At 53.7% G+C, this 27,786-nt stretch overlaps 1 protein-coding gene across 1 annotated transcript in view; it reads right to left on the minus strand.

Moving 5' to 3' along the window:
- Positions 1-4,792: 4,792 nt before the first annotated feature.
- Positions 4,793-27,786, minus strand: part of LOC139240513 (interleukin-1 receptor-associated kinase 1-like) — a 42,030-nt gene continuing 19,036 nt past the window's right edge. Inside the window, exons 2-3 of the mRNA XM_070869054.1 lie at positions 22,156-22,329; positions 4,793-4,848 (exon numbers count right to left, since the gene is read on the minus strand). Coding sequence (XP_070725155.1) covers positions 4,793-4,848; positions 22,156-22,329 — 230 coding nt within the window. The remainder of the gene's footprint in view (positions 4,849-22,155; positions 22,330-27,786) is intronic.

Consider the following 27,786-nt stretch of genomic DNA (forward strand, 5'->3'; position numbering starts at 1 on the left):
TTCGTGATCTTGATTTAATCCAGCGTATCTGACAATTTGTCAACAACTTCCTCACGTTGCCAGAAGAAAAGATCGGCCGGTAGCATTTCCAAACATCCGACCCCTTAGCTGATGCTCAGTGAGCCTGACGCTGAATGTGGAAAGGCTAATCGCTTCACCACTGGCAGCCGTGTCTTCAGCCGCCTGGGCCCAGAGCTCTGGAATTCCATCCCTAATCCTCTCTCTCTCAACCCCCCTCTCTCTCTCTCTCTCGTCCCACCCCCCGTCTCTCTACCCTCCTCTCTCTCTCTCTCTCTCTCTACCCCTCCCCCCTCTCGCTCTACCCCTCCCCCCTCTCGCTCTACCCCGCCCCCTCTCGCTCTCTACCCTCCCCCCCCTCGCTCTCTACCCTCTCCCCCCCCTCTCTCTACCCCTCCCCCCTCTCTCCTACCCCTCCCTCCCCCCCTCTCTCTACCCCTCCCCCCCTCTCTCTCTACCCCTCCCCCCCCCCTCTCTCTACCCCTCCCCACCCCTCTCTCTCTACCCCTCCCCCACCCCTCTCTCTCTACCCCTCCCCCCTCTCTCTCTCTACCCTCCCCCCCTCTCTCTCTCTACCCCTCCCCCCCTCTCTCTCTCTACCCCTCCCCACCTCCTCTCTCTACCCCACCTCCCTCTCTCTCTACCCCTCCCTCCCTCTCTCTCTACCCCTCCCTCCCTCTCTCTCTACCCCTCCCTCCCTCTCTCTCTACCCCTCCCCCTCTCTCTCTACCCCTCCCCCCTCTCTCTCTACCCCTCCCCCCCTCTCTCTCTACCCCTCCCCCCCTCTCTCTCTACCCCTCCCCCCTCTCTCTCTACCCCTCCCCCCTCTCTCTCTACCCCTCCCCCCTCTCTCTCTACCCCTCCCCCCTCTCTCTCTACCCCTCCCCCCTCTCTCTCTACCCCTCCCCCCTCTCTCTCTACCCCTCCCCCCTCTCTCTCTACCCTCCCCCCTCTCTCTCTACCCCTCCCCCCTCTCTCTCTACCCCTCCCCCCTCTCTCTCTACCCCTCCCCCCTCTCTCTCTACCCCTCCCCCCTCTCTCTCTACCCCTCCCCCTCTCTCTCTACCCCTCCCCCCTCTCTCTCTACCCCTCCCCCCTCTCTCTCTACCCCTCCCCCCTCTCTCTCTTACCCCTCCCCCCTCTCTCTCTACCCCTCCCCCCTCTCTCTCTACCCCTCCCCCCTCTCTCTCTACCCCTCCCCCCTCTCTCTCTACCCCTCCCCCCTCTCTCTCTACCCCTCCCCCCTCTCTCTCTACCCCTCCCCCCCTCTCTCTCTACCCCTCCCCCTTCTCTCTACCCCTCCCCCCTCTCTCTCTACCCCTCCCCCCTCTCTCTCTACCCCTCCCCCCTCTCTCTCTACCCCTCCCCCCTCTCTCTCTACCCCTCCCCCCTCTCTCTCTACCCCTCCCCCCTCTCTCTCTCTACCCCTCCCCCCCTCTCTCTACCCCTCCCCCCCTCTCTCTCTCTACCCCTCCCCCCCCTCTCTCTCTCTACCCCTCCCTCTCCCTTTCCCTCTACCCCTCCCCCCTCTCTCTCTACCCCTCCCCCCCTCTCTCTCTCTACCCCTCCCTCTCGCTTTCCCTCTACCCCTCCCCCCCTCTCTCTCTACCCCTCCCTCTCCCTTTCCCTCTCTCTTTACCCTTTTAAGACACTCCTTAAAACCTACCTCTCACCTGGCCTAACTTTGCATGTGTATAGATCTTTGAAGGTGGCAGGACATATTGAGAGAGCAGTTAGCAAAGCATATGGGATTTTGGGCTTCATAAATAGAGGTGTTGAGTACAAAAGCAGGAAAGTTATGCAGAACCTTTATAAAGCTCTGGTTAGGCCACAACTGCAGTATTGCATTCAGTTCTGGTCACCACACTGTTATGGTCCTTGGAATCTGGAATTCTCTGCCCCAGAAAGGCTGTCATTAAATATATTTAAGGTGGAGATAGACAGATTTTTGAGTGATAAGGGAGTCGAGGGTTATGGGGAGCGGACGGGGAAGTGGAGCTGAGTCCATGATCAGATCAGCCGTGATCTTATTGAATGGTGGAGCAGGCTCGAGGGGCCGAATGGCCGACTCCTGCTCCTGCTTCTTATGTCCTTGTGAGGGTGCAGAGAAGATTTGCCAGAATGGTTCCAGGGATAAGTGATTTTAGCTACAAGGGTAGACTGGAGAGCTGGGGTTGTTTCCCTTGGAGCAAAGGAGGTTGAGGGGAGATTTGATAGAGGTGTACAAGATTATAAGAACATAAGAACATAAGAAATAGGAGCAGGAGTAGGCCATACGGCCCCTCGAGCCTGCTCCGCCATTTAATAAGATCATGGCTGATCCGATCATGGACTCAGCTCCACTTCCCTGCCCGCTCCCCATAAGCCCTTATTCCCTTATCGGTTAAGAAACTGTCTATCTCTGTCTTAAATTTATTCAATGTCCCGGCTTCCACAGCTCACTGAGGCAGCGAATTCCACAGATTTACAACCCTCTGAGAGAAGAAATTTCTCGACTCTGTTTTAAATGGGAGGCCCCTTATTCTAAGACCATGCCCCCTAGTTCTAGTCTCCCCCACCAGTGGAAACATCCTCTCTGCATCCACCTTGTCGAGCCCCCTCATAATCTTATACGCTTCGATAAGATCACCTCTCATTCTTCTGAATTCCAATGAGTAGAGGCCCAACCTGCTCAACCTTTCCTCATAAGTCAACCCCCTCATCCCCGGAGTCAACCAAGTGAACCTTCTCTGAACTGCCTCCAAAGCAAGTATATCCTATCGTAAATACAGAGACCAAAACTGCACGCAGTATTCCGGGGTGTGGCCTCACCAATACCCTGTGTAACTGCAGCAAGACTTCCCTGCTTTTATGACTTTTATGACTGGTTTGGATAACACAGGCAGAGAAAAGCTGCTCCCATTAGCTGCTGGTACAAGGTCGAGTGGACACAGATTTAAGGTTTTGAGCAAGAGATACAGGGGGCGGGGGGGGTGGTGTGAGGAAAAACGTTTATACGCGGCGGGTGATAATGACCTAGAACTCGCTGCCGACGAGGGGGGATGGAACCGCAGACGATCAATGCTTTCGAAAAGAAATTGGATGGGCACTTGAGGGATCATAAGGAATAGGAGCAGGAGTCGACCATTCGGCCCCTCGAGCCAGCTCCATCATTCAATGGCTGATGCGTTCATGGACTCAGCTCCCCACAACCCCGGACTCCCTTATCGTTCAAAAATCTGTCAATCTCCGCCTTAAATACATTCAATGTCCCAGTACAATGAAGCAAACTTGCAGGGCTACTGGGATAGAGCGAGGAGGGAATGGGACTGACTGGACTGCTCTGCTCTGCAGAGAGAGCTGGCATGGACTCGATGGGCCGAATGGCGTCCTTCTGTGCCATAATGGCTCTGTGCTGGGCAACTATGGAAGCATCACAGCTGGGGGGGGGGGGGGAAAGAGAGGGGGTGGAATGGAAGAGCTGAAATAGGATTCCTTTCCATCTCCATTCTCCCAGCAGGGGCTGCTGGACTGTGGTCCTGAGTGAAAACCCCGGCTTGACTGGGCAGTGGTAGCAGGCACCAGAACTGGGTTAAACAAGGGGAAGTGCATTCAACTTCCTCTTTCTGTTCCCCATTAAACCCCGCTTCTGGAAATGTGAGCAGGTCAGGCCAGGACACGACTGTGCTCTGCGGTGATGATCGCCACGGCAAGACTTGCATTTATATAGCGCCTTTCACTACCCTAGGACGTCCCCAGGCGCTTCGCAGCCAATGAAGTACCTTTGAAGCGTCGTCATTGTTGCAATGCAGGGAACGGGCAGACAATTTGCGCACAGCAAGCTCCCACAAACAGCAATGTGATAATGACCCAAATCATCGGTTTTAATGATGCTGATTGAGAGATAAATATTGGCCCCAGGACACTTGGGATAACCCCCCCCTGCCCTTCTACGAAAAAATGCCACAGGATCTTTTACGTCTGCCCGAGAGACAGTGCGGCGCTCCCTCAGTACTGCCCCTCCGACAGTGCAGCGCTCTCTCAGTACTGTCCCTCCGACAGTGCGGCGCTGCCTCAGTACTGCCCTTCTGACAATGTGGCGCTCCCTCAGTACCGCCCCTCCGACAGCACAGTGCGGCGCTCCCTCAGTACTGCCCCTACGACAGTGCGGCGCTCCCTCAGCACTGCCCCTCCGACAGTGCGGGGCTCCCCAGCACTGCACTGGGAGTGCCAGCCTAGATTTGTGTGTACTTGTCTCTGGAGTTGGGAACTTGAACTCAAAGAAGTGAGTGCGTGATCCGCGTGAGCGACGGCTGACAATGGAACGGTTGTCTCCCTGAGCGACAATCCACCACCCCTGTGAGGCACAACTTTCTGATCTACTAAAACTCTTTTTAAAAAAAACTTAGCAAGCTGTCCATCTGCCAAGGCCATTCACACCCAATTTCTGTGCTGGACCCGAGCTGAGGTGGGAAAGCCCAACTTTAAATTCTCTCAATGTTGAATGAAACAGAAGTCTTTTTAAGTGGTGCCACGGAGAGTCCAAAATGCGGACAGAATAAGCGGAGCACAAAAGCTGGGTCAGGGTATGAGCAGCTTCTCTACGCGGAGTAAACAGCGAGTTCACAGGAAGAGAGCGTCGCTGGTGAAACCACATTTATTCGCCTCCCACGCACTGAACACGAGGGCTGGGACGGCGCTCACCGATTTATCTAGCCACCCTCTTACTGACCTGGAAAGACCGAGACAAGGAAATGGAGAGCAACGACGCACCATGTGCCCAGAGAAGGGGACGCTAGGCCTTCTCCTCGGACTGCTGCAGTCCTTGTGGCGACAGTGTTGCCACACTGGCTTTGGGTCAGGGGTTCCTCAGAGTGTTAACCCAGGGACGGTGAAGGAATGGTGGTCTACGGCCCACGTCGGGGTGGTGTGTGCAAATTTGAAGGGAACTACGGAGTCAATGGCCTGTCAACCTTGCTGCTCTTATCCTTCGAGGTAGCAGAACAAGGGTCTGAGGGAGCGCCGCACTGTCGGAGGGGCGGCGCGGAGGGAGCGCCGCACTGCGCTGTCGGTGGGGCGGCGCTGAGGGAGCGCCGCACTGCGCTGTCGGAGGGGCAGTACTGAGGGAGCGCCGCACTGTCGGAGGGGCAGTACTGAGGGAGCGCCGCACTGCGCTGTCAGAGGGGCAGTACTGAGGGAGCGCCGCACTGTCGGAAGGGCGGCACTGAGGGAGCGCCGCACTGCGCTGTCAGAGGGGCAGTACTGAGGGAGCGCCGCACTGCACTGTCGGAGGGGCAGTACTGAGGGAGCGCCGCACTGTTGGAAGGGCGGCACTGAGGGAGCGCCGCACTGTCGGAGGGGCAGTACTGAGGGAGCGCCGCACTGCACTGTCGGAGGGGCAGTACTGAGGTAGCGCCGCACTGCACTGTCGGAGGGGCAGTACTGAGGGAGCATGGCACTGCACTGTCGGAGGGGCAGTACTGAGGGAGCGCCGCACTGTCGGAGGGGCAGTACTGAGGGAGCGCCGCACTGCACTGTCGGAGGGGCAGTACTGAGGGAGCGCCGCACTGTCAGAGGTGCCGTCTTTTGGATGATACGTTAAACCAAGGCCCCTGTCTGCCCTCTCAGATGGACATAAAAGATCCCACGGCCACTCTTTTGAAGGCGAGCCGGACAGTTCTCCCCGGTGTCCTGGGCAATATTTAGTCCCACAATCAACATCACTAAAGGAACAGATGATCTGGTCATTATCACATTGCTGTGTGTGGGAGCTTGCGGTGCCCAAATGAGCTGCCGCATTTCCCACATTGCAACAGTGACCACACTTCAAAAATTACTTCCTGGGCTGTAAAGCGTTTTGGGAGGTCCTGAACCGTGCTGTAGAAATGCAAGTTTTTTTCTTTCCCAGCCTTCTGACCCGCAGGCAAGTGCGACCAACCAACTGCCTCCCTCCCAACTTCTCGGCTTGTGTCCACAGTCAAAAGACAATTTCCACAATCACCACGCTCTCCGGTAAACTGACGCACGAGTCTCGTGTGCAACATAAACCGGATGGAACGTCGCAGGGCTAACAACTCGCCTTTTACCTTGGTGTCTTGCACCAGAGACTGTGCACATTGCCCACAAGAACATAAGAAATAGGAGCAGGAGTAGGTCACACGGCCCGTCGAGCCTGCTCCCCATAATCCTGGACTCCCCCATCATTTGGGGTTTTTAAACCTGGTTTTTGCCTCTCCCAAGAGATCGCCTGGCTCCGGGCGGGGTGGGAGTGTAAAATGTTGCGATGCATGGGGTGTCGCAGTTGTGTGGGGCGGACTGGTTGGGCTGGGTGCTCTTTGCCTTTCCGTCATTGTTCAGGGGTGCTGACCGAGGGCCAAGCGGCTCTGTGTCGGCCGGCGCGGACACGATGGGCCGAAATGGCCTCCTTCTGCGTTGTAAATTTCTATGTTTCTATGTTCAAGAATCTGTCTATATTCAATGATTCAGCTTCCACAGCTCTCTGGGGCAGAGAATTCCACAGATTCCTCTTCAATGGGCGATCCCTTATTCTGAAACTATGCCCCCTAGTTCTAGATTCCCAACAGCTTGCATTTATATCGCACCTTTAAGGTAGTAAAACGTCCCAAGGCGCTTCACAGGAGTATTACACTGAGCCACGTAAGAAATTACAGCAGATGATCAAAAGCTTTACCAAAGAGGTAGATTTTAAGGAGCGTCTTAAAGGAGGAAAGAGAGGTAGAGAGGCGGAGAGATTGAGGGAGGGAGTTCCAGAGCTTGGGGCCCAGGTAGCTGAAGGCACGGCCACCGATGGTTGAGCGATTACTGTTATATATGCAGACTATAGATATACTCTCTGTGTAGTCACCGTATAGTTGCACAAGATGGAGACTGGTTACCTGATGTACTATGAGGTTTACACATGTGTATATACTATGCGGGCACCACTAGAGGGTGCAACTGGTGGAGACTGGGGTTTCCTGCCTCTGTGGAAGAGGCTGTCCACCAGAGGGCACTGCGGTGGGAGATCCGAGGGTCACCTGCATAGGTGTGCGGGGCCCAGTATAAAAGGCTGCCCACCATGCTTGTGCCTCACTCTGGAGTTACGAATAAAGGACCAAAGTCACCACAGTTTGAGTACAACACATTGCCTCGTGGAGTCATTCATAAGTACATTACAGACATAACACTTTCAATCAAGGATGCTCAAGAGGGCAGAATTTGAGGGGCGCAGACATCTCGGGGGGGTTGTGAGGCTGGAGAAGATTAGAGAGATAGGGAGGGGGCGAGGCCATGGAGGGATGTGTAAACAAGAATGAGAATTTTGAAATCGAGGCGTTGCTTAACCGGGAGCCAATGTTGGTCAGCGAGCACAGCGGGTGATGGGCGAGTGGGACTTGGTGAGAGTTAGGACACGGGGTCAGCGAGCACAGGGGGCGATGAGTGAGTGGGACTGGTTGTGAGTTAGGACATGGGGTCAGCGAGCACAGGGGGTGATGGGTGAGCGGGACTTGGTGCGAGTTAGGACACGGGAGCAGCCGAGTTTTGGATGACCTCAAGTTTACATGGGGTAGAACGTGGGAGGCCAGCCAGGAGTGTGTTGGAGTCTAGAGGTAACAAAGGCATGGATGAGGGTTTCAGCAGATGAGCTGAGCCGGGGGGGGGGGGGGGGGGGGAGGGGGGGGCGGAGACCGTCGATGTTAGAGGTGGAAATAGGCGGTTTTAGTTATGCCACAGATATGTGGTTGAAAGCTCATTTCAGTGTCAAATATGACGCCTAGGTTGCAAACAATCTGGTTCAGCCTCAGACAAAAGCTAGGGAGAGGCATGGAGTCGGTGGCTAGGAAAAGCAATCTGTGGCGAGGACCAAAGACAATGGCTTCGGCCTTCCCAATATTGTAATTAACTCCCACGAGGGGAAACATCCTCTCAGCATCTACCCCGTCTTGACGGGGTAGATGCTGAGAGGATGTTTCCCCTCAGAATCTTACATGTTTCAATAAGCCCACTCCAAAGGGTGCAGAATCTCTCACTCCGAGCATAATGTACAGGCTAAAACTAATGTGGAATTTATTTACAAAGAATATAGTTACACAGAAGTACAAGAATCGTACAAGCAATTAGCAACACAGTGCTGGACCTTCACAATGTATACTTTTCGGAACACTTTCCAGTCTAAAACCTTAGCCCTGCCCAGCATCTTTTAACTGAGTCGTTGATGATAAAGACTTGGATTTATATAGCGCCTTTCACTAACACCGGACATCTCAAAGCACTTTACAGCCAATGAAGTACTTTTGGAGTGTAGTCACTGTTGTAATGTTGGAAATGTGGCAGCCAAATGCGCACAGCAAGCTCCCACAAACAGCAATGTGATAATGACCCAGATAATCTGTTTTTTTTGTTATGTTGATTGAGGGATGAATATTGGCCCCAGGGCATCGGGGATATCTCCCCTGCTCTTCTTCAAAAGAGTGCAATGGGATCTTTTACGTCCACTTGAGAGGACAGACGGGGCCTTGGTTTAACGTCTCATCCGAAAAAGACGTTAAACCGATAGGTTAGATTATTAATGTGAAACGAGGGGACTGGCGAGAAAGGGAAAATCCTCCATCACACTCATCTCCTGGGCCTTCAAAGACAAGCTTTACATCAAAGAGGGTGTTGCTGAATAGACAAATACTGGCATATGAATTCTAATTGATGAGTCAATCAATCACAGTGACAGTTGCAAGAAAAATGCAGGGAACAGCACCAACCCTTGTACATGGCTTTCTTTGACCGTACAAAGGCCTTTGACACGGTCAACTGCGAGAGTCTATGGAGCGTCCTCCTCCGTTTCGGCTGCCACCAAAAAGTTCGTCAACATTCTCCGCCTGCTCCACGATGACATGCAGGCCGTGATCCTGACCAACGGATCCATTACAGACCCAATCCACATCCAGGGTCAAGCAGGGCTGTGTCATCGCGCCAACCCTCTTCTCAATCGTCCTCGCTGCAATGTTCCACCTCACACTCAATAAGCTCCCCGCTGGAGTGGGACTGAACTACTGAACCAGTGGGCACCTGTTCAACCTTCGTCGCCTCCAGGCCAGATCCAAGACTGTCCCAACCTCTGTCGTCGAGCTACAGTACGCGGACGCCGCCTGCGCACATTGAGTCATAGTCAACATCTTCACTGAGGCGTATGAAAGCATTGGCCTTACACTAAACATCCGTAAGACAAAAGGTCCTCCACCAGCCTGTCCTCGCCACATAGCACTACCCCACAGTCAGCAAGATCCACGGCGCGGCCCTGGACAACATGGGACCGTTTCCCATACCTCGGGAGCCTGTTATCAACAAGGGCAGACATCGACGGCGAGATTCAACACCGCCTCCAGTGCGACAGCGCAGCCTTCGGCCGCCTGAGGAAAAGAGTGTTCGAAAAGATCAGGCCCTCAAATCTGCCACTAAGCTCATGGTCAACAGGGCTGTTGTGATACCCGCCCTCCTGTATGGCTCAGAGACATGGACCATGTACCGTAGACACCTCAAGTCGCTGGAGAAATACCACCAACGATGTCTCCGCAAGATCCTGCAAATCCCCTGGGAGGACAGACGCACCAATGTTAGCGCCCTCGACCAGGCCAACATCCCCAGCATCGAAGCACTGACCACACTCGACCAGCTCCGCTGGGCAGGGCCACATTGTCCGCATGTCCCGACACGAGACTCCCAAAGCAAGCGCTCTACTCAGAACTCCTTCACGGCAAGCGATCCCAATGTGGGCAAAGGAAACGTTTCAAGGACACCCTCAAAGCCTCTTTGATTAAAATGCAACATCCCCACCGACACCTGGGAGTCCCTGGCCCAAAGACCAGTCCGCCCTGAGTGGAGGAAGTGCATCCGGGAGGGCGCTGAGCACCTCGAGTCTCGTCGCCGAGAGCGTGCAGAAAGCAAGCGCAGGCAGCGGAAGGAGCGTGCGGCAAACCAGTCCCACCCTCCCCTTCTCTCAACCACTGTCTGTCCCACCTGTGACAGGGACTGTGGCTCCTGTATTGGACTGTTGAGTCACCTAAGGACTCACTGAGAGTGGAAGCAAGGACCTGCCTATGATGCTGATTGAGGGATAAATATTGGCTGGCATTCGGTAGCGGGGAAAGGAGCACGGTTTCACAGCCCCGGAGCAGAACGGTGTGGAGGAGCCGGGAGCAGGATCAGAGCGCTGGGCAGCCTTGGATGGTGCGGCGAGGGTCAGGCTGTGAGGAGCGAAAGGAGCCGGTGATTGCAGCCGGCAGATGCAGTGAGCAACGCCCGTATTATTCAGGCGGAAAGTTCTGCCACTGCTTTTTGCCGATTCACTTTACATCGCAGTAACAAAAGGTTTTTTCCATCCTGACTACTTTGCTGTTCTGCCACCCTGTATGTCCCTGGATTTGGTTTAGAAAATATGGCCACCCTATCTAACGCACTCAAGAGATTCCGCTGATGGCTCAACATTTAAAGTCATTGTAACCTTTATAACAGTGGTGGGGGGGGGCTCCCGCCAGCTAATGCTTCAGGTACGTGGCGGTGTGCTGGGTTTGAAGTAGGAAAACCAGAGGCACAAATCTTTCATTCGGCGCGGTCCCAAGCCTGCAAGACCATCAGCAGACTGGGGCCCTTGGAGGGGGCATCATCATCATAGGCAGTCCCTCGGAATCGAGGAAGACTTGCTTCCACTCCTGAAGTGAGTTGCTTGGTGGCTGAACAGTCCAATACGGGAGCCACAGTCCCTGTCACAGGTGGGACAGACAGTGGTTGAGGGAAGGGGAGGGGTGGGACAGGTTTGCCGCACGCTTCTTCCACTGCCTGCGCTTGCCTCCTGCACGCTCTCGGCGACGAGACTCGAGGTGCTCAGCGCCCTCCCGGATGCACTTCCTCCACTGAGGGCGGACTGGATTTTGGCCAGGGACTCCCAGGTGTCGGTGGGGATGTTGCACTTTATCAGGGAGGCTTGGAGGGTGGTCCCTTGTAACGTTTCCTCTGCCCACCTTTGGCTCGTCTGCCACGAAGGAGTTCCGAGTACAGCGCTTGCGTTGGGAGTCTCGTGTCGGGGGCGTGCGGACAATGTGGCCCTGCCCAGCGGAGCTGGTCGAGTGTGGTCAGTGCTTCGATGCTGGGGATGTTGGCCTGAATGAGGACGCTGATGTTGGTGCGCCTGTCCTCCCAGGGTATTTGTAGGATCTTGCGGAGGGAGCAACGTGTGCTGCTGCAGGAGGGCGACGGCTACGAAGCCAGGTCGCTGATTGCAGTGAGGGCAGGCGCAGCAGGAGGGGCGAGGGAGCGGCAAGAGTCTGCAGAGGGAAATGACCGGGGCCTAGGAGGTGCGTGAATCTGGGGCCCAGAAGAGGCGAGGGCCCAGGGGCACCACGGGCCAGCCCACACTGCGATATATGTGCGCCTTCGGTCTGGGCAGCAGAGCTGGTCTCCAGTTAAGTCTTGGGTAATCGTTGCCACTGGACCAAGACCTAGCTCGGTCAAGCCCGTGTGGTGGCTGGTGTGCAACGGCCACCACACTTTAAAACAATCCACGCACAGGCATCTTCCACCCTTCAGGATGTAGTTCGGGATCCAGAATATTAGGTCCTTCATTGAAACACCTGTGAACTCATTCCTTTTTGGCGTGGAAGCAAGTCATCCTCGCTTCGAGGGACTGCCTATGAGGATACATAAGAATTAGGAACAGAAGTAGGCCATCTAGCCCCTCGACACAGCATGGATTCATGAAGGGGAAATCATGTTTAACTAATTTACTGGAATTCTTTGAGGATATAACGAGCATGGTGGATAGAGGTGTACCGATGGATGTGGTGTATTTAGATTTTCAAAAGACATTCGATAAGGTGCCACACAAACGGTTACTGCAGAAGATAAAGGTACGCGGGGTCAGTGGAAATGTATTAGCATGGATAGAGAATTGGCTGGCGAACAGAAAGCAGAGAGTCGGGATAAATGGGTCCTTTTCGGGTTGGAAATCGGTGGTTAGTGGTGTGCCACAGGGATCGGTGCTGGGACCATAACTGTTTACAATATACATAGATGACCTGGAAGAGGGGACAGAGTGTAGTGCAACAAAATTTGCAGATGACACAAAGATTAATGGGAAAGCGGGTTGTGTAGAGGACACAGAGAGGCTGCAAAGAGATTTAGATAGGTTAAGTGAATGGGCTAAGGTTTGGCAGATGGAATACAATGTCGGAAAGTGTGAGGTCATCCACCTTGGGAAAAAAAACAAAAAAAGGGAATACTATTTGAATGTGGAGAAATTACAACATGCTGCGATGCAGAGGGATCTGGGGGTCCTGGATCCCAAAAAGTTAGTTTGCAGGTGCAGCAGGTAATCAGGAAGGCGAATGGAATGCTGGCCTTCATTGCGAGAGGGATGGCGTACAAAAGCAGGGAGGTCCTGCTGCAACTGTTCAGGGTATTGGTGAGGCCGCACCTGGAGTACTGCGTGCAGTTTTGGTTGCCTTACTTAAGGAAGGATATACTGGCTTTGGAGGGGGTACAGAGATGATTCACGAGGTTGATTCCGGAGATGAGGGGGTTACCTTATGATGATAGATTGAGTAGACTGGGTCTTTACTTGTTGGAGTTCAGAAGGATGAGCGGTGATCTTATAGAAACATTTAAAATAATGAAAGGGATAGACAAGATAGAGGCAGAGAAGTTGTTTCCACTGGTCGGGGAGACTAGAACTAGGGGGCACAGCCTCAAAATACGGAGGAGCCAATTTAAAACTGAGTTGAGAAGGAATTTCTTCTCCCAGAGGGTTATGAATCTGTGGAATTCTCTGCCCAAGGAAGCAGTTGAGGCTAGCTCATTGAATGTATTCAAGTCACAGATAGATAGATTTTTAACCAATAAGGGAATTAAGGGTTATGGGGAGCGGGCGGGTAAGTGGAGCTGAGTCCACGGCCAGATCAGCCATGATCTTGTTGAATGGCGGAGCAGACTCGAGGGGCTAGATGGCCTACTCCTGTTCCTAATTCTTATGTTATGAGTCTGCTCCGCCATTCGACAAGATCATGGCTGATGAGGATGATGATGAAATATTGGCCCCGGGGCACCGGGAATAACTCCCCTGCTCTTCTTCGAAATAGGATCTTTTACATCCACTCGAGAGGACAGACGGGGCCTCGTTTTAACGTCTCATCCAAAAAAGACGTTAAACCGATAGGTTAGATCATTAGTGTGAAACTAGAGGGCTGGCAAGAAAGCGAAAATCCTCCACCTACCTATATTACTCATCTCCTAGGCCTTCAAAGACAATATTTGCTTCAAAGAGGGTGTTGCTTAACAGACAGATACTTGCGTATGAATTCCCACACTCAAAAGGAATGAGATTCCAACAGAGCCCCTTGGGCTGATTGCCATGAATGATTGATGAGTCACTTAGCCAAGGCCTCAAACAATGCACATTTGAATTCTTGACTGACTTGTGAAACCCCCTGGTTGCCTTATAAAAAGATTAATTTTCTCCAGCTGGCAAGCTCGCAGACAAACATTTCAAGGGCATGAGGTCATTTCCAATGCAATGAACTTCTGACTACAGGTATTAATGTCCATTTGGAGCGATACAGAGTATACCAGACAAATTTAGCTTTCATAGAAAATTACGACAGAAGGAGGCCATTCAGCCCATTTGCCCCACAAAGACAGGAGAAGAATACGCCGAACTCGAACCCAACTTTAAAACACACAGCATTTTAAAAAAGACTTGCATTTATATGGCGCCTTTCACGACCACCGGACATCTCAAAGCGCTTTTGCAGCCAATAAAGTATTTTTGGAGTGTAGTCACGGTTGTAATGTAGGAAACGCAGCAGCCAATTTGCACACAACCAGCTCCCACAGGAAGCAATGTGATAATGACCACAGAATCTGTTTCAGTGACATTGGTTGAGGAATATTGGCCCCAGGACACCGGGGATAACTCCCCCTGCTCTTCTTCGAAATAGAGCCATGGGATCTTTTACGTCCACCTGAGAGGGCAAACGGGGCCTCGGTTTAACGTCTCATCCGAAAGACGGCACCTCCGACAATGTGGTGATCCCTCAGCATTGCCCCTCCGACAGTGCGGCGCTTCCTCAGTACTGCCCCTCCGACAGCGCAGTATGGCGCTCCCTCAGTACCGCCTCTCCCTCAGTACTGTCGGAGGGGCGGTGCTGAGGGAGCGCCGCACTGCCGGAGGGGTGGTGCTGAGGGAGCGCCGCACTGCCGGAAGGGGCGGTGCTGAGGGAGCGTCGCGCTGCCGGAGGGGTGGCGCTGAGGGAGCGCCCCACTGCCGGAAGGGGCGGTGCTGAGGGAGCGCCGCACTGTCGGAGGTGTAGTCTTTCGGATGAGACGTTAAACCGAGTCCCTGTCTGCCCTCTCAGGTGGACGTAAAAGATTCCACGGCCACTATTTCGAAGAGCAGAGGGGGAGTTCTCCCCGGCGTCCTGGGGTCGATATTTATCCCTCAAACAATATCACGATCTCGCTGTGGGTCACTATCTCGCTGTGGGTCACTATCTCGCTGCTGCTTGTGGGAGCGTGCTGTGCGTGCTCGGTAGCTGCACTCCGAAAATTACTTCATCGGCTGTAAAGCGCTTTGGGACGTCTGGTGGTTGTGAAAGGCGCGACAGAAATGGAAGCCGTTCTTTACTTGCTTAGTGCCTCAGAGCGTCAGAAAGCCAGTGTTTGGAACTGCTGCGCTGGCAAGGTCTTCACCCGACTAACATTACACCGTTTCCTGTGGGCAGTGACATTTCTTTAGTTTCCTTCATGCTGATTTCACGGCTGGTTGCCTTCCCAGTTTTGAACAAGCCAATTGGAGTTGTGCTTTGAGTGAGCCTGGCTGGGGTACAAATTAACTCGCGCTCCAGTCCAAGAATATTGCGCAGCACATTCCTGCACTTCAACAAGGAAGCATTCGGTTTCGGGCCTGCCCATGGCTCAATCTTATTTATAGTCACAAACTATTTTCAACAGACGCAGTGTGGAATTTAACCACTGGCACCAGTTATGCAAATTTCCCCCAGTTATATATAGACTTCACAGCATGAGAAACAAGCCACTGGGCTATTTATGCTTGACACCAGCCTCCTTACACCCCTCTTCATCTCCCCCCCCATCAACATCTCCTTCCATTCCTTTCTCCCTCATGTGTTTATATAACTTTCCCTTCGAAAATCTGCATTCATCTAGCGCCTTTCAGGACGTCCCAAAGCACATCACAGCCAATGAAGTACATAAGAACATAAGAAATAGGAGCAGGAGTAGGCCACTGGGCCCCTCGAGCCTGCTCCGCCATTCAATACGATCGTGGCTGATCCGATCATGGACTCAGCTCCACTTCCCTGCCCGCCCCCTGATCGTTTAAGAAACTGTCTATCTCTGTCTTAAATTTATTCAACGTCCCGGTTTCCACAGCTCTCTGAGGCAGCGAATTCCACAGATTTACAACCCTCAGAGAAGAAATTCCTCCTCGTCTCAGTTTTAAATGGGCCCCTTATTCGAAGATCATGCCCCCTAGTTCTAGTCTCCTCCATCAGTGGAAACATCCTCTCTGCATCCACCTTGTCGAGCCCCCTCATCATCTTACACGTTTTGATAAGATCACCTCTCATTCTTCTGAATGCCAATGAGTAGAGGCCCAACCTCCTCATAAGTCAACCCCCTCATCCCCGGAATCAACCGAGTGAACCTACTCTGAACTGCCTCCAATGCAAGTATATCCTTTCGTAAATACGGAGACTAAAACTGCACGCAGTACTCCAGGTGTGGCCTCACCAATACCCTGTATAACTGTAGCAAGACTTCCCTGCTTTTCTACTCCATCATCTTTGCAACAAAGGCCAAGATTCCATTGGTCTTCCTGATCACTTGCTGTACCTGCCTACTAACCTTTTGTGTTTCATGCACAAGTACCCCCAGGTCCCGCTGTACTGCAGCACTTTGCAATCTTTCTCCATTTAAATAATAACTTGCTCTTTGATTTTTTTTCTGCCAAAGTGTATAACCTCACACTTTCCAACATAATACTCCATCTGCCAAATTTTTGCCCGCTCACTGAGCCTGTCTATGACCTTTTGCAGATTTTTTGGGTCCTCCTCACACATTGCTTTTCCTCCCATCTTTGTATCGTCAGCAAACTTGGCTACGTTACACTCGGTCCCTTCTTCCAAGTTGTTAACATAGATTGTAAATAGTTGGGGTCCCTGCACTGATCCCTGCGGCACCCCACCAGTTACTGGTTGCAAGTACTTTTTGAAGTGTTGCCACTGTTTTAATGTAGGAAACGCAGCAACCCATTTGCACACAGCAAGCTCCCACAAACAACAATGTGAAAATGACCAGATAATTTGCTTTAGTGATGTTGATTAAAGGATAAATATTGGCCCCAGGACACTGGGGAGAATTCCCCTGTTCTTAATTTTTTACGTCCACCCGAGATAGCAGATGAGGCCTCAGTTGAACGTCTCATCCGAAAGACTGCACCTAACGACAGTGCAGTGCTCCCTCGGTCATCATTATCACAGGCACTCCCTCGGAATCGAGGAAGACTTGCTTCCACTCTTAGCATCAGTCCTTAGGTGACTGAACAGTCCAATACAGGAACCACAGTCCCTGTCACAGGTGGGACAGACGGTCGTTGAGGGTAAGGGTGGGTGGGACAGGTTTGACGCAAGCTCCTGCTGCTGCCTGCGCTTGGTTTCTGCATGCTCTCAGCGCCCTCCCGGATGCTCTTCCTCCACTTAGGGCGGACTGGTCTTTGGGCAGGGACTCCCAGGTGTCGGTGGGGATGTTGCACTTTATCAGGGAGGCTTTGAGGGTGGTCCCTGTAATGTTTCCTCTGCCCACCTTTGGCTCGTTTGCCATGAAGGAGTTCTGAGTAGAGCGCTTGCTTTGGGAGTCTCATGTCTGGCATGCGAACAATGTGGCCCACCCAGCAGAGCTGGTCGAGTGTAGTCAGTGCTTCGATGCTGGGGATGTTGGCCTGGTCGAGGACGCGAACGGTGGTGTGTCTGTCCTCCCAGGGGATTTATAGGATCTTGCGGAGACATCGTTGGTGGTATTTCTCCAGCGACTTGGTGTCTACAGTACATGGTCCATGTCGCTGAGCCACACAGGAGGGCGGGTATTACTACAGCCCTGTAGACCATGAGATTGGTGGCAGATTTGAGGGCCTGGTCTTGGAACACTTTTCCTCAGGCGGCCGAAGGCTGCACTGGCACACTGGAGGCAGTGTTGAATCTCGTCATCAATGTCGACACTTGTTGATAAGAGGCTCCCGAGGTATGGGAAATGGTCCACGTTGTCCAGGGCCGCGCCGTGGATCTTGATAACTGGGGCGCAGTGCTGTGCGGCGAGGACAGGCCGGTGGAGGACCTTTGCCTTATGGATGTTTCGCATAAGGCTCATGCTTTCATACGCCTCAGTAAATACGTCGACTATGTCCTGGAGTTCCGCCTCTGTATGTGTGCAGACGCAGGCGTCGTCCGCGTACTGTAGCTCGACGACAGAGGTTGGGGTGGTCTTGGACCTGGCCTGGAGACAGCAGTACTGCCCCTCCGACAGTGCGGCGCTCCCTCAGTACCGCCCCTCCGACAGTGCGGCGCTCCCTCAGTACCACCCCTCCAACAGTAAGGCGTTCCCTCAGTACCGCGCTCCCTCAGAACTGCCACTCCGACAGTGCAGCGCTCCCTCAGTACCGCCTCTCCGACAGTATGGCGCTCCCTCAGTACCGCTCCTCCGACAATGCGGCGCTCCCTCAGTACCGCCCCTCCGACAATGCGGCGCTCCCTCAGTACTGCCGCTCCGACGGTGCGCCGCTCCCTCCTTACGAGGATGTTGCCTGGACTGGAGAATTTTAGCGATGAGGAAAGATTGGATGGGCTGAGGTGGTTTTCTTTGGATCAGAGGAGGCTGAGAGGAGACCTTATTGCGGGGTATACAATTATGAGGGACCTAGATGGAGTGGGTAGGAAAGACCTATTTTCCTTAGCAGATGGGTCAATAACCAAGGAGGCATAGATTTAAAATAATTGGTCGGAGATTTAGAGGGGATGTGAGGAGAACCTTTTCACTCAGAGGGCGGTGGGGGTCTGGAACTCACTGACTGAAACAGTGACAGAGGCAGAAACTCTTCCACATTTATAAAGTACTGGATATGGACCTGAAGTGCAGTAACCTGCAGGGCTACGGACCAAGAGCTGGAAGGCGAGATTAGGCTGGGTAGCTCTTTTTCGACCGACACGGACACGAATAGCCTCCTTCCGTGCTGTAACCTTCTGTGATTCTATGTACCGAGGTGTTCCAGTCACAAAGGGGTTTTTCCTCGTTCCCCCTTGCCCCGAGAGGAAAAAAAAAACCAACCACGACGGCCTAAAACCAGCTTTCTGTATCGCCTCCTCTCCTTTGCCACGTTTCATTTAGCCGTTCTAATTGCAGCTGAAGAGTTTCGGGGAAACACCCTTCACTCTCGTTGTGACTCAGCGGCTGTTGAAAGAAGTGCGAGCGGCCGAGAGAGAGCAGATGACAACGGCACTGGCCGACTCCAGGAATCTAGGTTACGAACTTAAGCTGCACAATCTTGAACAGCACCGCCCGACCTCATTGACTTCATGGCTGAAAATGCACGGCGAAGAAGTAAATATTTAAAGCCAAGCTCGTGATGTCTCGCACTGCTGATTGTCATCATCATCATCGGCGGTCCCTCGGACGAGGATGACTTGCTTCCACATGAGTTCACGGATGCTTCAATGAAGGACCCGATGTTCCAGGTCCTGAACTCCAGTTGAGGGGGTGGAAGATGCCTGTGGGTGGATTGTTTTAACGTGGGGTGGCTGTTGCGCACCAGCCACCACACGGGCCCGACAGAGCGAGGTCTTGGTCCAGTGGCAAGGGTTAACCAGGACGACTGGAGACCAGCTCTGCTGCACGGACCGAGTGCGCACACGTATCGCACAGTGTGGGCACATATCGCAGTATACCCACCCGCCTTTCCAGAGAAAATAGGTGCAGGAGTAGGCTATTCGGCCCTTCGAGCCTGCACCACCATTCAATATCATGGCTGATCATTCACCTCAGTACCCCTTCCCTGCTTTCTCTCCATACCCCTTGATCCCTTTAGCCGTAAGGGCCACATCTAACTCCCTCTTGACGATATCCAATGAACTGGCCTCAACAACTCTCTGCCGTAGGGAATTCCACAGGTTAACAACTCTCTGAGTGAAGAAGTTTCTCCTCATCTCGGTCCTAAACAGCTTACTCCTTATCCTTAGACTGTGACCCCTGGTTCTGGGCTTCCCCAACATCGGGAACATTCTTCCTGCATCTAACCTGTCCAGTCCAGTCAGAATCTTACATGTTTCTATGAGATTCCCTCTCATCCTTCTAAACTCCAGTGAATACAGGCCCAGTCGATTCAGTCTCTCCTCATGTCAGTCCTGCCATCCCGGGAATCAGTCTGTGAACCTTCGCTGCACTCCCTCAATAGCAAGAACGTCCTTCCTCAGATTAGGAGACCACAACTGAACACAATATTCCAGGTGAGGCCTCACCAAGGCGCTGTACAACCGCAGTAAGACTTCCCTGCTTCTATACTCAAACCCCCTAGCTATGACGGCCAACATGCAATTTGCCTTCTTCACCGCCTGCTGTACCTGCATGCCAACTTTCAATGACTGATGCACCATGACACCCAGGTCTCGTTGCACCTCCCCTTTTCCTAATCTGGCTCATATCCCTTACTACCTTTGGTTAACAAAAAGTTATTGACCTCAGATTTAAAATTAACAATTGATCTAGCATCAATTGCTGTTTGCAGATGAGAGTTCCAAAATTCTACCACCCTTTGTGTGTAGAAGTGTTTCCTGAAAAGTCTGGCTCTAGTTTTGACATTATGACCCCGAGTCCTAGAATCCCTAACCAGCAAAAATACTTTCTCTCCACCTACCCTATCTGTTCCCCTTAATAAACTTTGATCAGATCAGCCTTTAACCTTCTAAATTCTAGGAACGACAACGCTAATTTGTGTAATCTCTCCTGCTAACTTAACCCTACGGATTGTAAACATTGAGCAGAAGCTGGGCTGGACCAGCGACGAGAGCAGGACAGAGACTGAACTCTGTACAGAGTGGCTCGCCTCCTGACCCCATCGAAGTCTCCGCACAATCTGAGAGGGGCCTGGATAGAGTGGATAGGACAGACCTATTTCCCTTTGCAGAGGGGTCAACAACCAGGAGACTGAGATTGAAAGTAATGGGGGGGGGGGGGAGGGGAAGGTTTAGAGGGGATTTGAGGGGAAATTTCTTCATCCCAGAGGATGGTGGGGGTCTGGGGCGGAACTCGCTGCCTGAAAGGGCGGTAGAGGCAGAAACCCTCACCGCATTTGGACGTGCAACTCGAAGTGCCGTAACCTACAGGGCTACGGACCCAGAGCGGGAAAGTGGGATTAGGCCGGGATGGCTTTTGGTCGGCCGTCGCAACGCGAACACGATGGGCCGAATGGCCTCCTTCAGTGCTATAAATCTCTCTGATTCTGTTCTGTGAAAGGCTCAGTCAGGATGCGATGGAACACTCATTACGGGACCCTGTACAGTGACCCTTACCCTGAATACACAGGGACCCTGTACACTGACCCTTACCCTGAATACACAGGGACCCTGTACACTGACCCTTACCCTGAATACACAGGGACCCTGTACACTGACCCTTACCCTGAATACACAGGGACCCTGTATAGTGACCCTTACCCTGAATACACAGGGACCCTGTACAGCGACCCTTACCCTGAATACACAGGGACCCTGTACAGCGACCCTTACCCTGAATACACAGGGACCCTGTACAGCGACCCTTACCCTGAATACACAGGAACCCTGTACAGCGACCCTTACCCTGAATACACAGGGACCCTTACCCTGAATACACAGGGACCCTGTACAGTGACCCTTATCCTGAATACACAGGGACCCTGTACACTGACCCTAACCCTGAATACACAGGGACCCTGTATAGTAACCCTTACCCTGAATACACAGGGACCCTGTACAGCGACCCTTACCCTGAATACACAGGGACACTGTACAGCGACCCTTACCCTGAATACACAGGGACCCTGTACAGCGACCCTTACCCTGAATACACAGGGACCCTGTACAGTGACCCTTACCCTGAATACACAGGGACCCTGTACAGCGACCCTTACCCTGAATACACAGGGACCCTGTACACTGACCCTTACCCTGAATACACAGGGACCCTGTACAGCGACCCTTACCCTGAATACACAGGGACCCTGTACAGCGACCCTTACCCTGAATACACAGGGACCCTGTACAGCGACCCTTACCCTGAATACACAGGGACCCTGTACACTGACCCTTACCCTGAATACACAGGGACCCTGTATAGTAACCCTTACCCTGAATACACAGGGACCCTGTACAGCGACCCTTACCCTGAATACACAGGGACCCTGTACAGCGACCCTTACCCTGAATACACAGGGACCCTGTACAGCGACCCTTACCCTGAATACACAGGGACCCTTACCCTGAATACATAGGGACCCTGTACAGCGACCCTTACCCTGAATACACAGGGACCCTGTACACTGACCCTTACCCTGAATACACAGGGACCCTGTATAGTAACCCTTACCCTGAATACACAGGGACCCTGTACAGCGACCCTTACCCTGAATACACAGGGACCCTGTACAGCGACCCTTACCCTGAATACACAGGGACCCTGTACAGCGACCCTTACCCTGAATACACAGGGACCCTTACCCTGAATACATAGGGACCCTGTACAGTGACCCTTACCCTGAATACATAGGGACCCTGTACAGTGACCCTTACCCTGAATACACAGGGACCCTGTACAGTGACCCTTACCCTGAATACACAGGGACCTTGTACAGTGACCCTTACCCTGAATACACAGGGACCCTGTACAGTGACCCTTACCCTGAATACACAGGGACCCTGTACAGTGACCCTTACCCTGAACACAAAGGGACTCTCTGCACTTAATAAATACTGGGACTGAAATGTTAAATCCTTGCCCTGCTGAATGACCACTGTAAACATGACGAAGAGCATTTTTGCGTAAAGGTTGTATCGGGGCAGGAATACAACTCACATGACAGTATGATGTCCCGGGCTCGCCACAAGCCGAGGCTAGTGAGGATGTCCAGCAGCTGTCCCACCGTTCCATTGCGGTTTATCAGGTGCCACACGACATTCTCCGTCCGACCGGGCTCCCCTCGGTTCTCCAGCAAGCGAAGTTCCGTCATATCAGTGACAATGCAGGACGCTGAAAGATCATTTAAAAAAAAATGTAAATCCTCTCCTTGTAGACCTGGGTGTCATGGTTCATCAGTCATTGAAAGTTGGCATGCAGGTACAGCAAGCGGTGAAGGTGGCAAATGGTATGTTGGCCTTCATAGCGAGGGGATTTGAGTATAGGAGCAGGGAGGTCTTACTGCAGTTGTACAGGGCCTCGGTGAGGCCACACCTTGAGTATTGTGTACAGTTTTGGTCTCCTAATCTGAGGAAGGACGTTCTTGCCATTGAAGGAGTGCAGCGAAGGTTCACCAGACTGATTCCCGGGATGGCAGGACTGACATATGAAGAAAGACTGGATCGACTAGGCTTATATTCACTGGAATTTAGAAGAATGAGGGGGGATCTCATGGAAACATATACAATTCTGACGGGATTGGACAGGTTAGAAGCAGGAAGAATGTTCCCGATGTTGGGGAAGTCCAGAACCAGGGGTCACAATCTAAGGATAAGGGGTAAGCCATTTAGGACCGAGATGAGGAGAAATTTCTTCAGAGAATTGTGAAGCTGTGAAATTCTCTACCGCAGAAAATTGTTGAGGCCAGTTCGTTCGATATATTCAAAAGGGAGTTAGATGTAGTCCTTACGGCTAAAGGGATCAAGGGGTATGGAGAGAAAGCAGGAATGGGGTACTGAAGTTGCATGATCAGCCATGATCTTATTAAATGGTGGTGCAGGCTCGAAGGGCCGAATGGCCTGCTCCTGCACCCATTTTCTATGGTTCTATGAACTGCATAATGTGGGAGCACCTTCCCCACACGGGACGGCAGAGGTTTGCATGAAATTGTGAATTGGAAGAAATAAGCCAAGACCTAAAAGTCTCTTCAGATTGGTATTGAAATTGAAGGTTCATTCCGTGGTACAATAGCTAAAGCAACTTGAACAGCATGAACGTAAGTTACTGATAGTCACGGAGTATAATGTAGGAAAATGTGAGGTTATCCACTTTGGCAGAAATAATAGAACAGCAAATTATAATTTAAACACAGAGAAAAATTGCAAAATGCTGCAGTACAGCAGGACCTGGGGGTACTTGTACATGAAACACAAAAGGTTAGTATGCAGGTACAGCAAGTGATCAGGAAGGCAAATGGAATGTTGGCCTTTATTGCAAAGGGGGATAGAGTATAAAAGCAGGGAAGTCCTGCTACAACTGTACAGGGTATTGGTGAGGCCAACCTGGCGTACTGCGTACCGTTTTGGTCTTCGTATTTAAGGAAGGATATACTTGCATTGGAGGCTGTTCAGAGAAGGTTCACTAGGTTGACTGCGGAGATGAGGGGGTTGACTTATGAGGAAAGGCTGAGTAGGTTGGGCCGCTACTCATTGGAGTTCAGAAGAATGAGAGGTGATCTTATCGAGACAGAAGATAACGAGGGGGCTCGACAAGGTGAATGCACAGAGGATATTTCCACTCATAGGGGAAACTAAAACTAAAACTCGGGGACATAGTCTCAGAATAAAGGGCCGCCCATTTAAAACGGAGATGAGGAGGAATTTCTTCTCTCAGAGGGTTGTAAATCTGTGGAATTCGCTGCCTCAGAGAGCTGTGGAGGCTGGGACATTGAATATATTTAAGGTGGAGATAGTCAGATTTCTGAACAATAAGGGAGTGAAGGGTTATGGGGAGCGCGCAGGGAAGTGGAGCCAAGTCCATGATCAGATCAGCCATGATCGTATTAAATGGTGGAGCAGGCTCGAGGGGCCGAATGGCCGACTCCTGCTCCTGTTTCTTATGCTCTTATAACAGGCAGCTCCAAACATCTGTAGGCCAAGAATGGACTGTCTGCCTCCAACCTTGGGAGGATAAATGTGAAGAGGGTTTCATCTAAGAGTTGAGACAAAAGATAAAACCAGGTTAAGTTGCCTTGTCCATATCCTACACCAGGCCCACCATTAAAAAAGAGAATAAAAGACCCAGAAGGTATTTCAGGGCAGACGGTGAAGATAAGAACTGTTCATACCACCAGCCATCTGTCCGATCGCGACTAGTACCAGCTACTTGTCATGGTCGTATGTCTCCTGTGTCTATCCTGATTGTGTTGTGTTGGACTATATTTGAATGACCACTGCTAAAATAAAATGTCTTATAACTTCTAAGACCCTTTGGGGATCTGCGTGTGGCCTGTGATATCAAGTTTACAGGTTCGCCCCACCTGCGAGGGCGATTAGCGATGGGCAATAAAAGCCGCCTTGCCAGCGATGCCCACACATCCCTTAAACGAACAGTCGGCCAACTCCCAGTTCCCTGATCTGTGGACGGGGGAGGGGGGGAATGGGGGGGAATGGGGAGAGAGAGAGAGCGCGCGCGACAGAGAGAGAGAGCGAGCGCAACAGAGAGTGAGAGAGAGAGAGAGAGAGAGAGAGCGCGAGAGCGAGAGCGACAGAGAGAGAGAGCGCGAGAGCGACAGAGAGAGAGAGCGCGAGAGCGACAGAGAGAGAGAGCGCGAGAGCGACAGAGAGAGAGAGCGCGAGAGCGAGAGCGACAGAGAGAGCGCGAGAGCGAGCGTGACAGAGAGAGAGAGCGCGAGAGCGACAGAGAGAGCGAGAGCGAGCGCGACAGAGAGAGCGAGAGCGAGCGCGACAGAGAGAGCGAGAGCGAGCGCGACAGAGAGAGCGAGAGCGAGCGCGACAGAGAGAGCGAGAGCGAGCGCGACAGAGAGAGCGAGAGCGAGCGCGACAGAGAGAGCGAGAGCGAGCGCGACAGAGAGAGCGAGAGCGAGCGCGACAGAGAGAGCGAGAGCGAGCGCGACAGAGAGAGCGAGAGCGAGCGCGACAGAGAGAGCGAGAGCGAGCGCGACAGAGAGAGCGAGAGCGAGCGCGACAGAGAGAGCGAGAGCGAGCGCGACAGAGAGAGCGAGAGCGAGCGCGACAGAGAGAGCGAGAGCGAGCGCGACAGAGAGAGCGAGAGCGAGCGCGACAGAGAGAGCGAGAGCGAGCGCGACAGAGAGAGCGAGAGCGAGCGCGACAGAGAGAGCGAGAGCGAGCGCGACAGAGAGAGCGAGAGCGAGCGCGACAGAGAGAGCGAGAGCGAGCGCGACAGAGAGAGCGAGAGCGAGCGCGACAGAGAGAGCGAGGTCGAGCGCCACAAGAGAGAGAGCGAGGTCGAGCGCCACAAGAGAGAGAGCGAGGTCGAGCGCCACAAGAGAGAGAGCGAGGGCGAGCGCCACAAGAGAGAGAGCGAGGGCGAGCGCCACAGAGAGAGCGAGGGCGAGCGCCACAGAGAGAGCGAGAGCGAGCGCCACAGAGAGAGCGAGAGCGAGCGCCACAGAGAGAGCGAGAGCGAGCGCCACAGAGAGAGCGAGAGCGAGCGCCACAGAGAGAGCGAGAGCGAGCGCCACAGAGAGAGCGAGAGCGAGCGCCACAGAGAGAGCGAGAGCGAGCGCCACAGAGAGAGCGAGAGCGAGCGCCACAGAGAGAGCGAGAGCGAGCGCCACAGAGAGAGCGAGAGCGAGCGCCACAGAGAGAGCGAGAGCGAGCGCCACAGAGAGAGCGAGAGCGAGCGCCACAGAGAGAGCGAGAGCGAGCGCCACAGAGAGAGCGAGAGCGAGCGCCACAGAGAGAGCGAGAGCGAGCGCCACAGAGAGAGCGAGAGCGAGCGCCACAGAGAGAGCGAGAGCGAGCGCCACAGAGAGAGCGAGAGCGAGCGCCACAGAGAGAGCGAGAGCGAGCGCCACAGAGAGAGCGAGAGCGAGCGCCACAGAGAGAGCGAGAGCGAGCGCCACAGAGAGAGCGAGAGCGAGCGCCACAGAGAGAGCGAGAGCGAGCGCCACAGAGAGAGCGAGAGCGAGCGCCACAGAGAGAGCGAGAGCGAGCGCCACAGAGAGAGCGAGAGCGAGCGCCACAGAGAGAGCGAGAGCGAGCGCCACAGAGAGAGCGAGAGCGAGCGCCACAGAGAGAGCGAGAGCGAGCGCCACAGAGAGAGCGAGAGCGAGCGCCACAGAGAGAGCGAGAGCGAGCGCCACAGAGAGAGCGAGAGCGAGCGCCACAGAGAGAGCGAGAGCGAGCGCCACAGAGAGAGCGAGAGCGAGCGCCACAGAGAGAGCGAGAGCGAGCGCCACAGAGAGAGCGAGAGCGAGCGCCACAGAGAGAGCGAGAGAGAGCGAGAGCGAGCGCCACAGAGAGAGCGAGAGCGAGCGCCACAGAGAGAGCGAGAGCGAGCGCCACAGAGAGAGCGAGAGCCACAGAGAGAGCGAGAGCGAGCGCCACAGAGAGAGCGAGAGCGAGCGCCAGAGAGAGAGAGCGAGCGCCACAGAGAGAGCGAGAGCGAGCGCCAGAGAGCGAGCGCCAGAGAGCGAGAGCGAGCGCCAGAGAGCGAGAGCGAGAGCGAGCGCCAGAGAGCGAGAGCGAGCGAGCGCCAGAGAGAGAGAGAGCGCGAGCGCCACAGAGAGAGAGAGAGCGAGCGCCACAGAGAGAGAGAGAGCGAGCGCCACAGAGAGAGAGAGAGCGAGCGCCACAGAGAGAGAGAGAGCGAGCGCCACAGAGAGAGAGAGAGCGAGCGCCACAGAGAGAGAGAGAGCGAGCGCCACAGAGAGAGAGAGAGCGAGCGCCACAGAGAGAGAGAGAGCGAGCGCCACAGAGAGAGAGAGAGCGAGCGCCACAGAGAGAGAGAGCGAGCGCCACAGAGAGAGCGAGAGCGAGCGCCACAGAGAGAGCGAGAGCGAGCGCCACAGAGAGAGAGAGAGCGAGCGCCACAGAGAGAGAGAGAGCGAGCGCCACAGAGAGAGAGAGAGCGAGCGCCACAGAGAGAGAGAGAGCGAGCGCCACAGAGAGAGAGAGAGCGAGCGCCACAGAGAGAGAGAGAGCGAGCGCCACAGAGAGAGAGAGAGCGAGCGCCACAGAGAGAGAGAGCGAGCGCCACAGAGAGAGAGAGAGCGAGCGCCACAGAGAGAGAGAGAGCGAGCGCCACAGAGAGAGCGAGAGCGAGCGCCACAGAGAGAGCGAGAGCGAGCGCCACAGAGAGAGCGAGAGCGAGCGCCACAGAGAGAGCGAGAGCGAGCGCCACAGAGAGAGCGAGAGCGAGAGCCACAGAGAGAGCGAGAGCGAGCGCCACAGAGAGAGCGAGAGCGAGCGCCACAGAGAGAGAGAGAGCGAGCGCCACAGAGAGAGAGAGAGCGAGCGCCACAGAGAGAGAGAGAGCGAGCGCCACAGAGAGAGAGAGCGAGCGCCAGAGAGAGAGAGAGAGCGAGCGCCACAGAGAGAGAGAGAGCGAGCGCCACAGAGAGAGAGAGAGCGAGCGCCACAGAGAGAGAGAGCGAGCGCCACAGAGAGAGAGAGAGCGAGCGCCACAGAGAGAGAGAGAGCGAGCGCCACAGAGAGAGAGAGAGCGAGCGCCACAGAGAGAGAGAGAGCGAGCGCCACAGAGAGAGAGAGAGCGAGCGCCAGAGAGAGAGCGAGAGCGAGCGCCACAGAGAGAGCGAGAGCGAGC

This window comes from Pristiophorus japonicus, chromosome 32 (genome assembly GCF_044704955.1).
Source record: "Pristiophorus japonicus isolate sPriJap1 chromosome 32, sPriJap1.hap1, whole genome shotgun sequence".
NCBI lineage: Eukaryota > Metazoa > Chordata > Chondrichthyes > Pristiophoridae > Pristiophorus > Pristiophorus japonicus.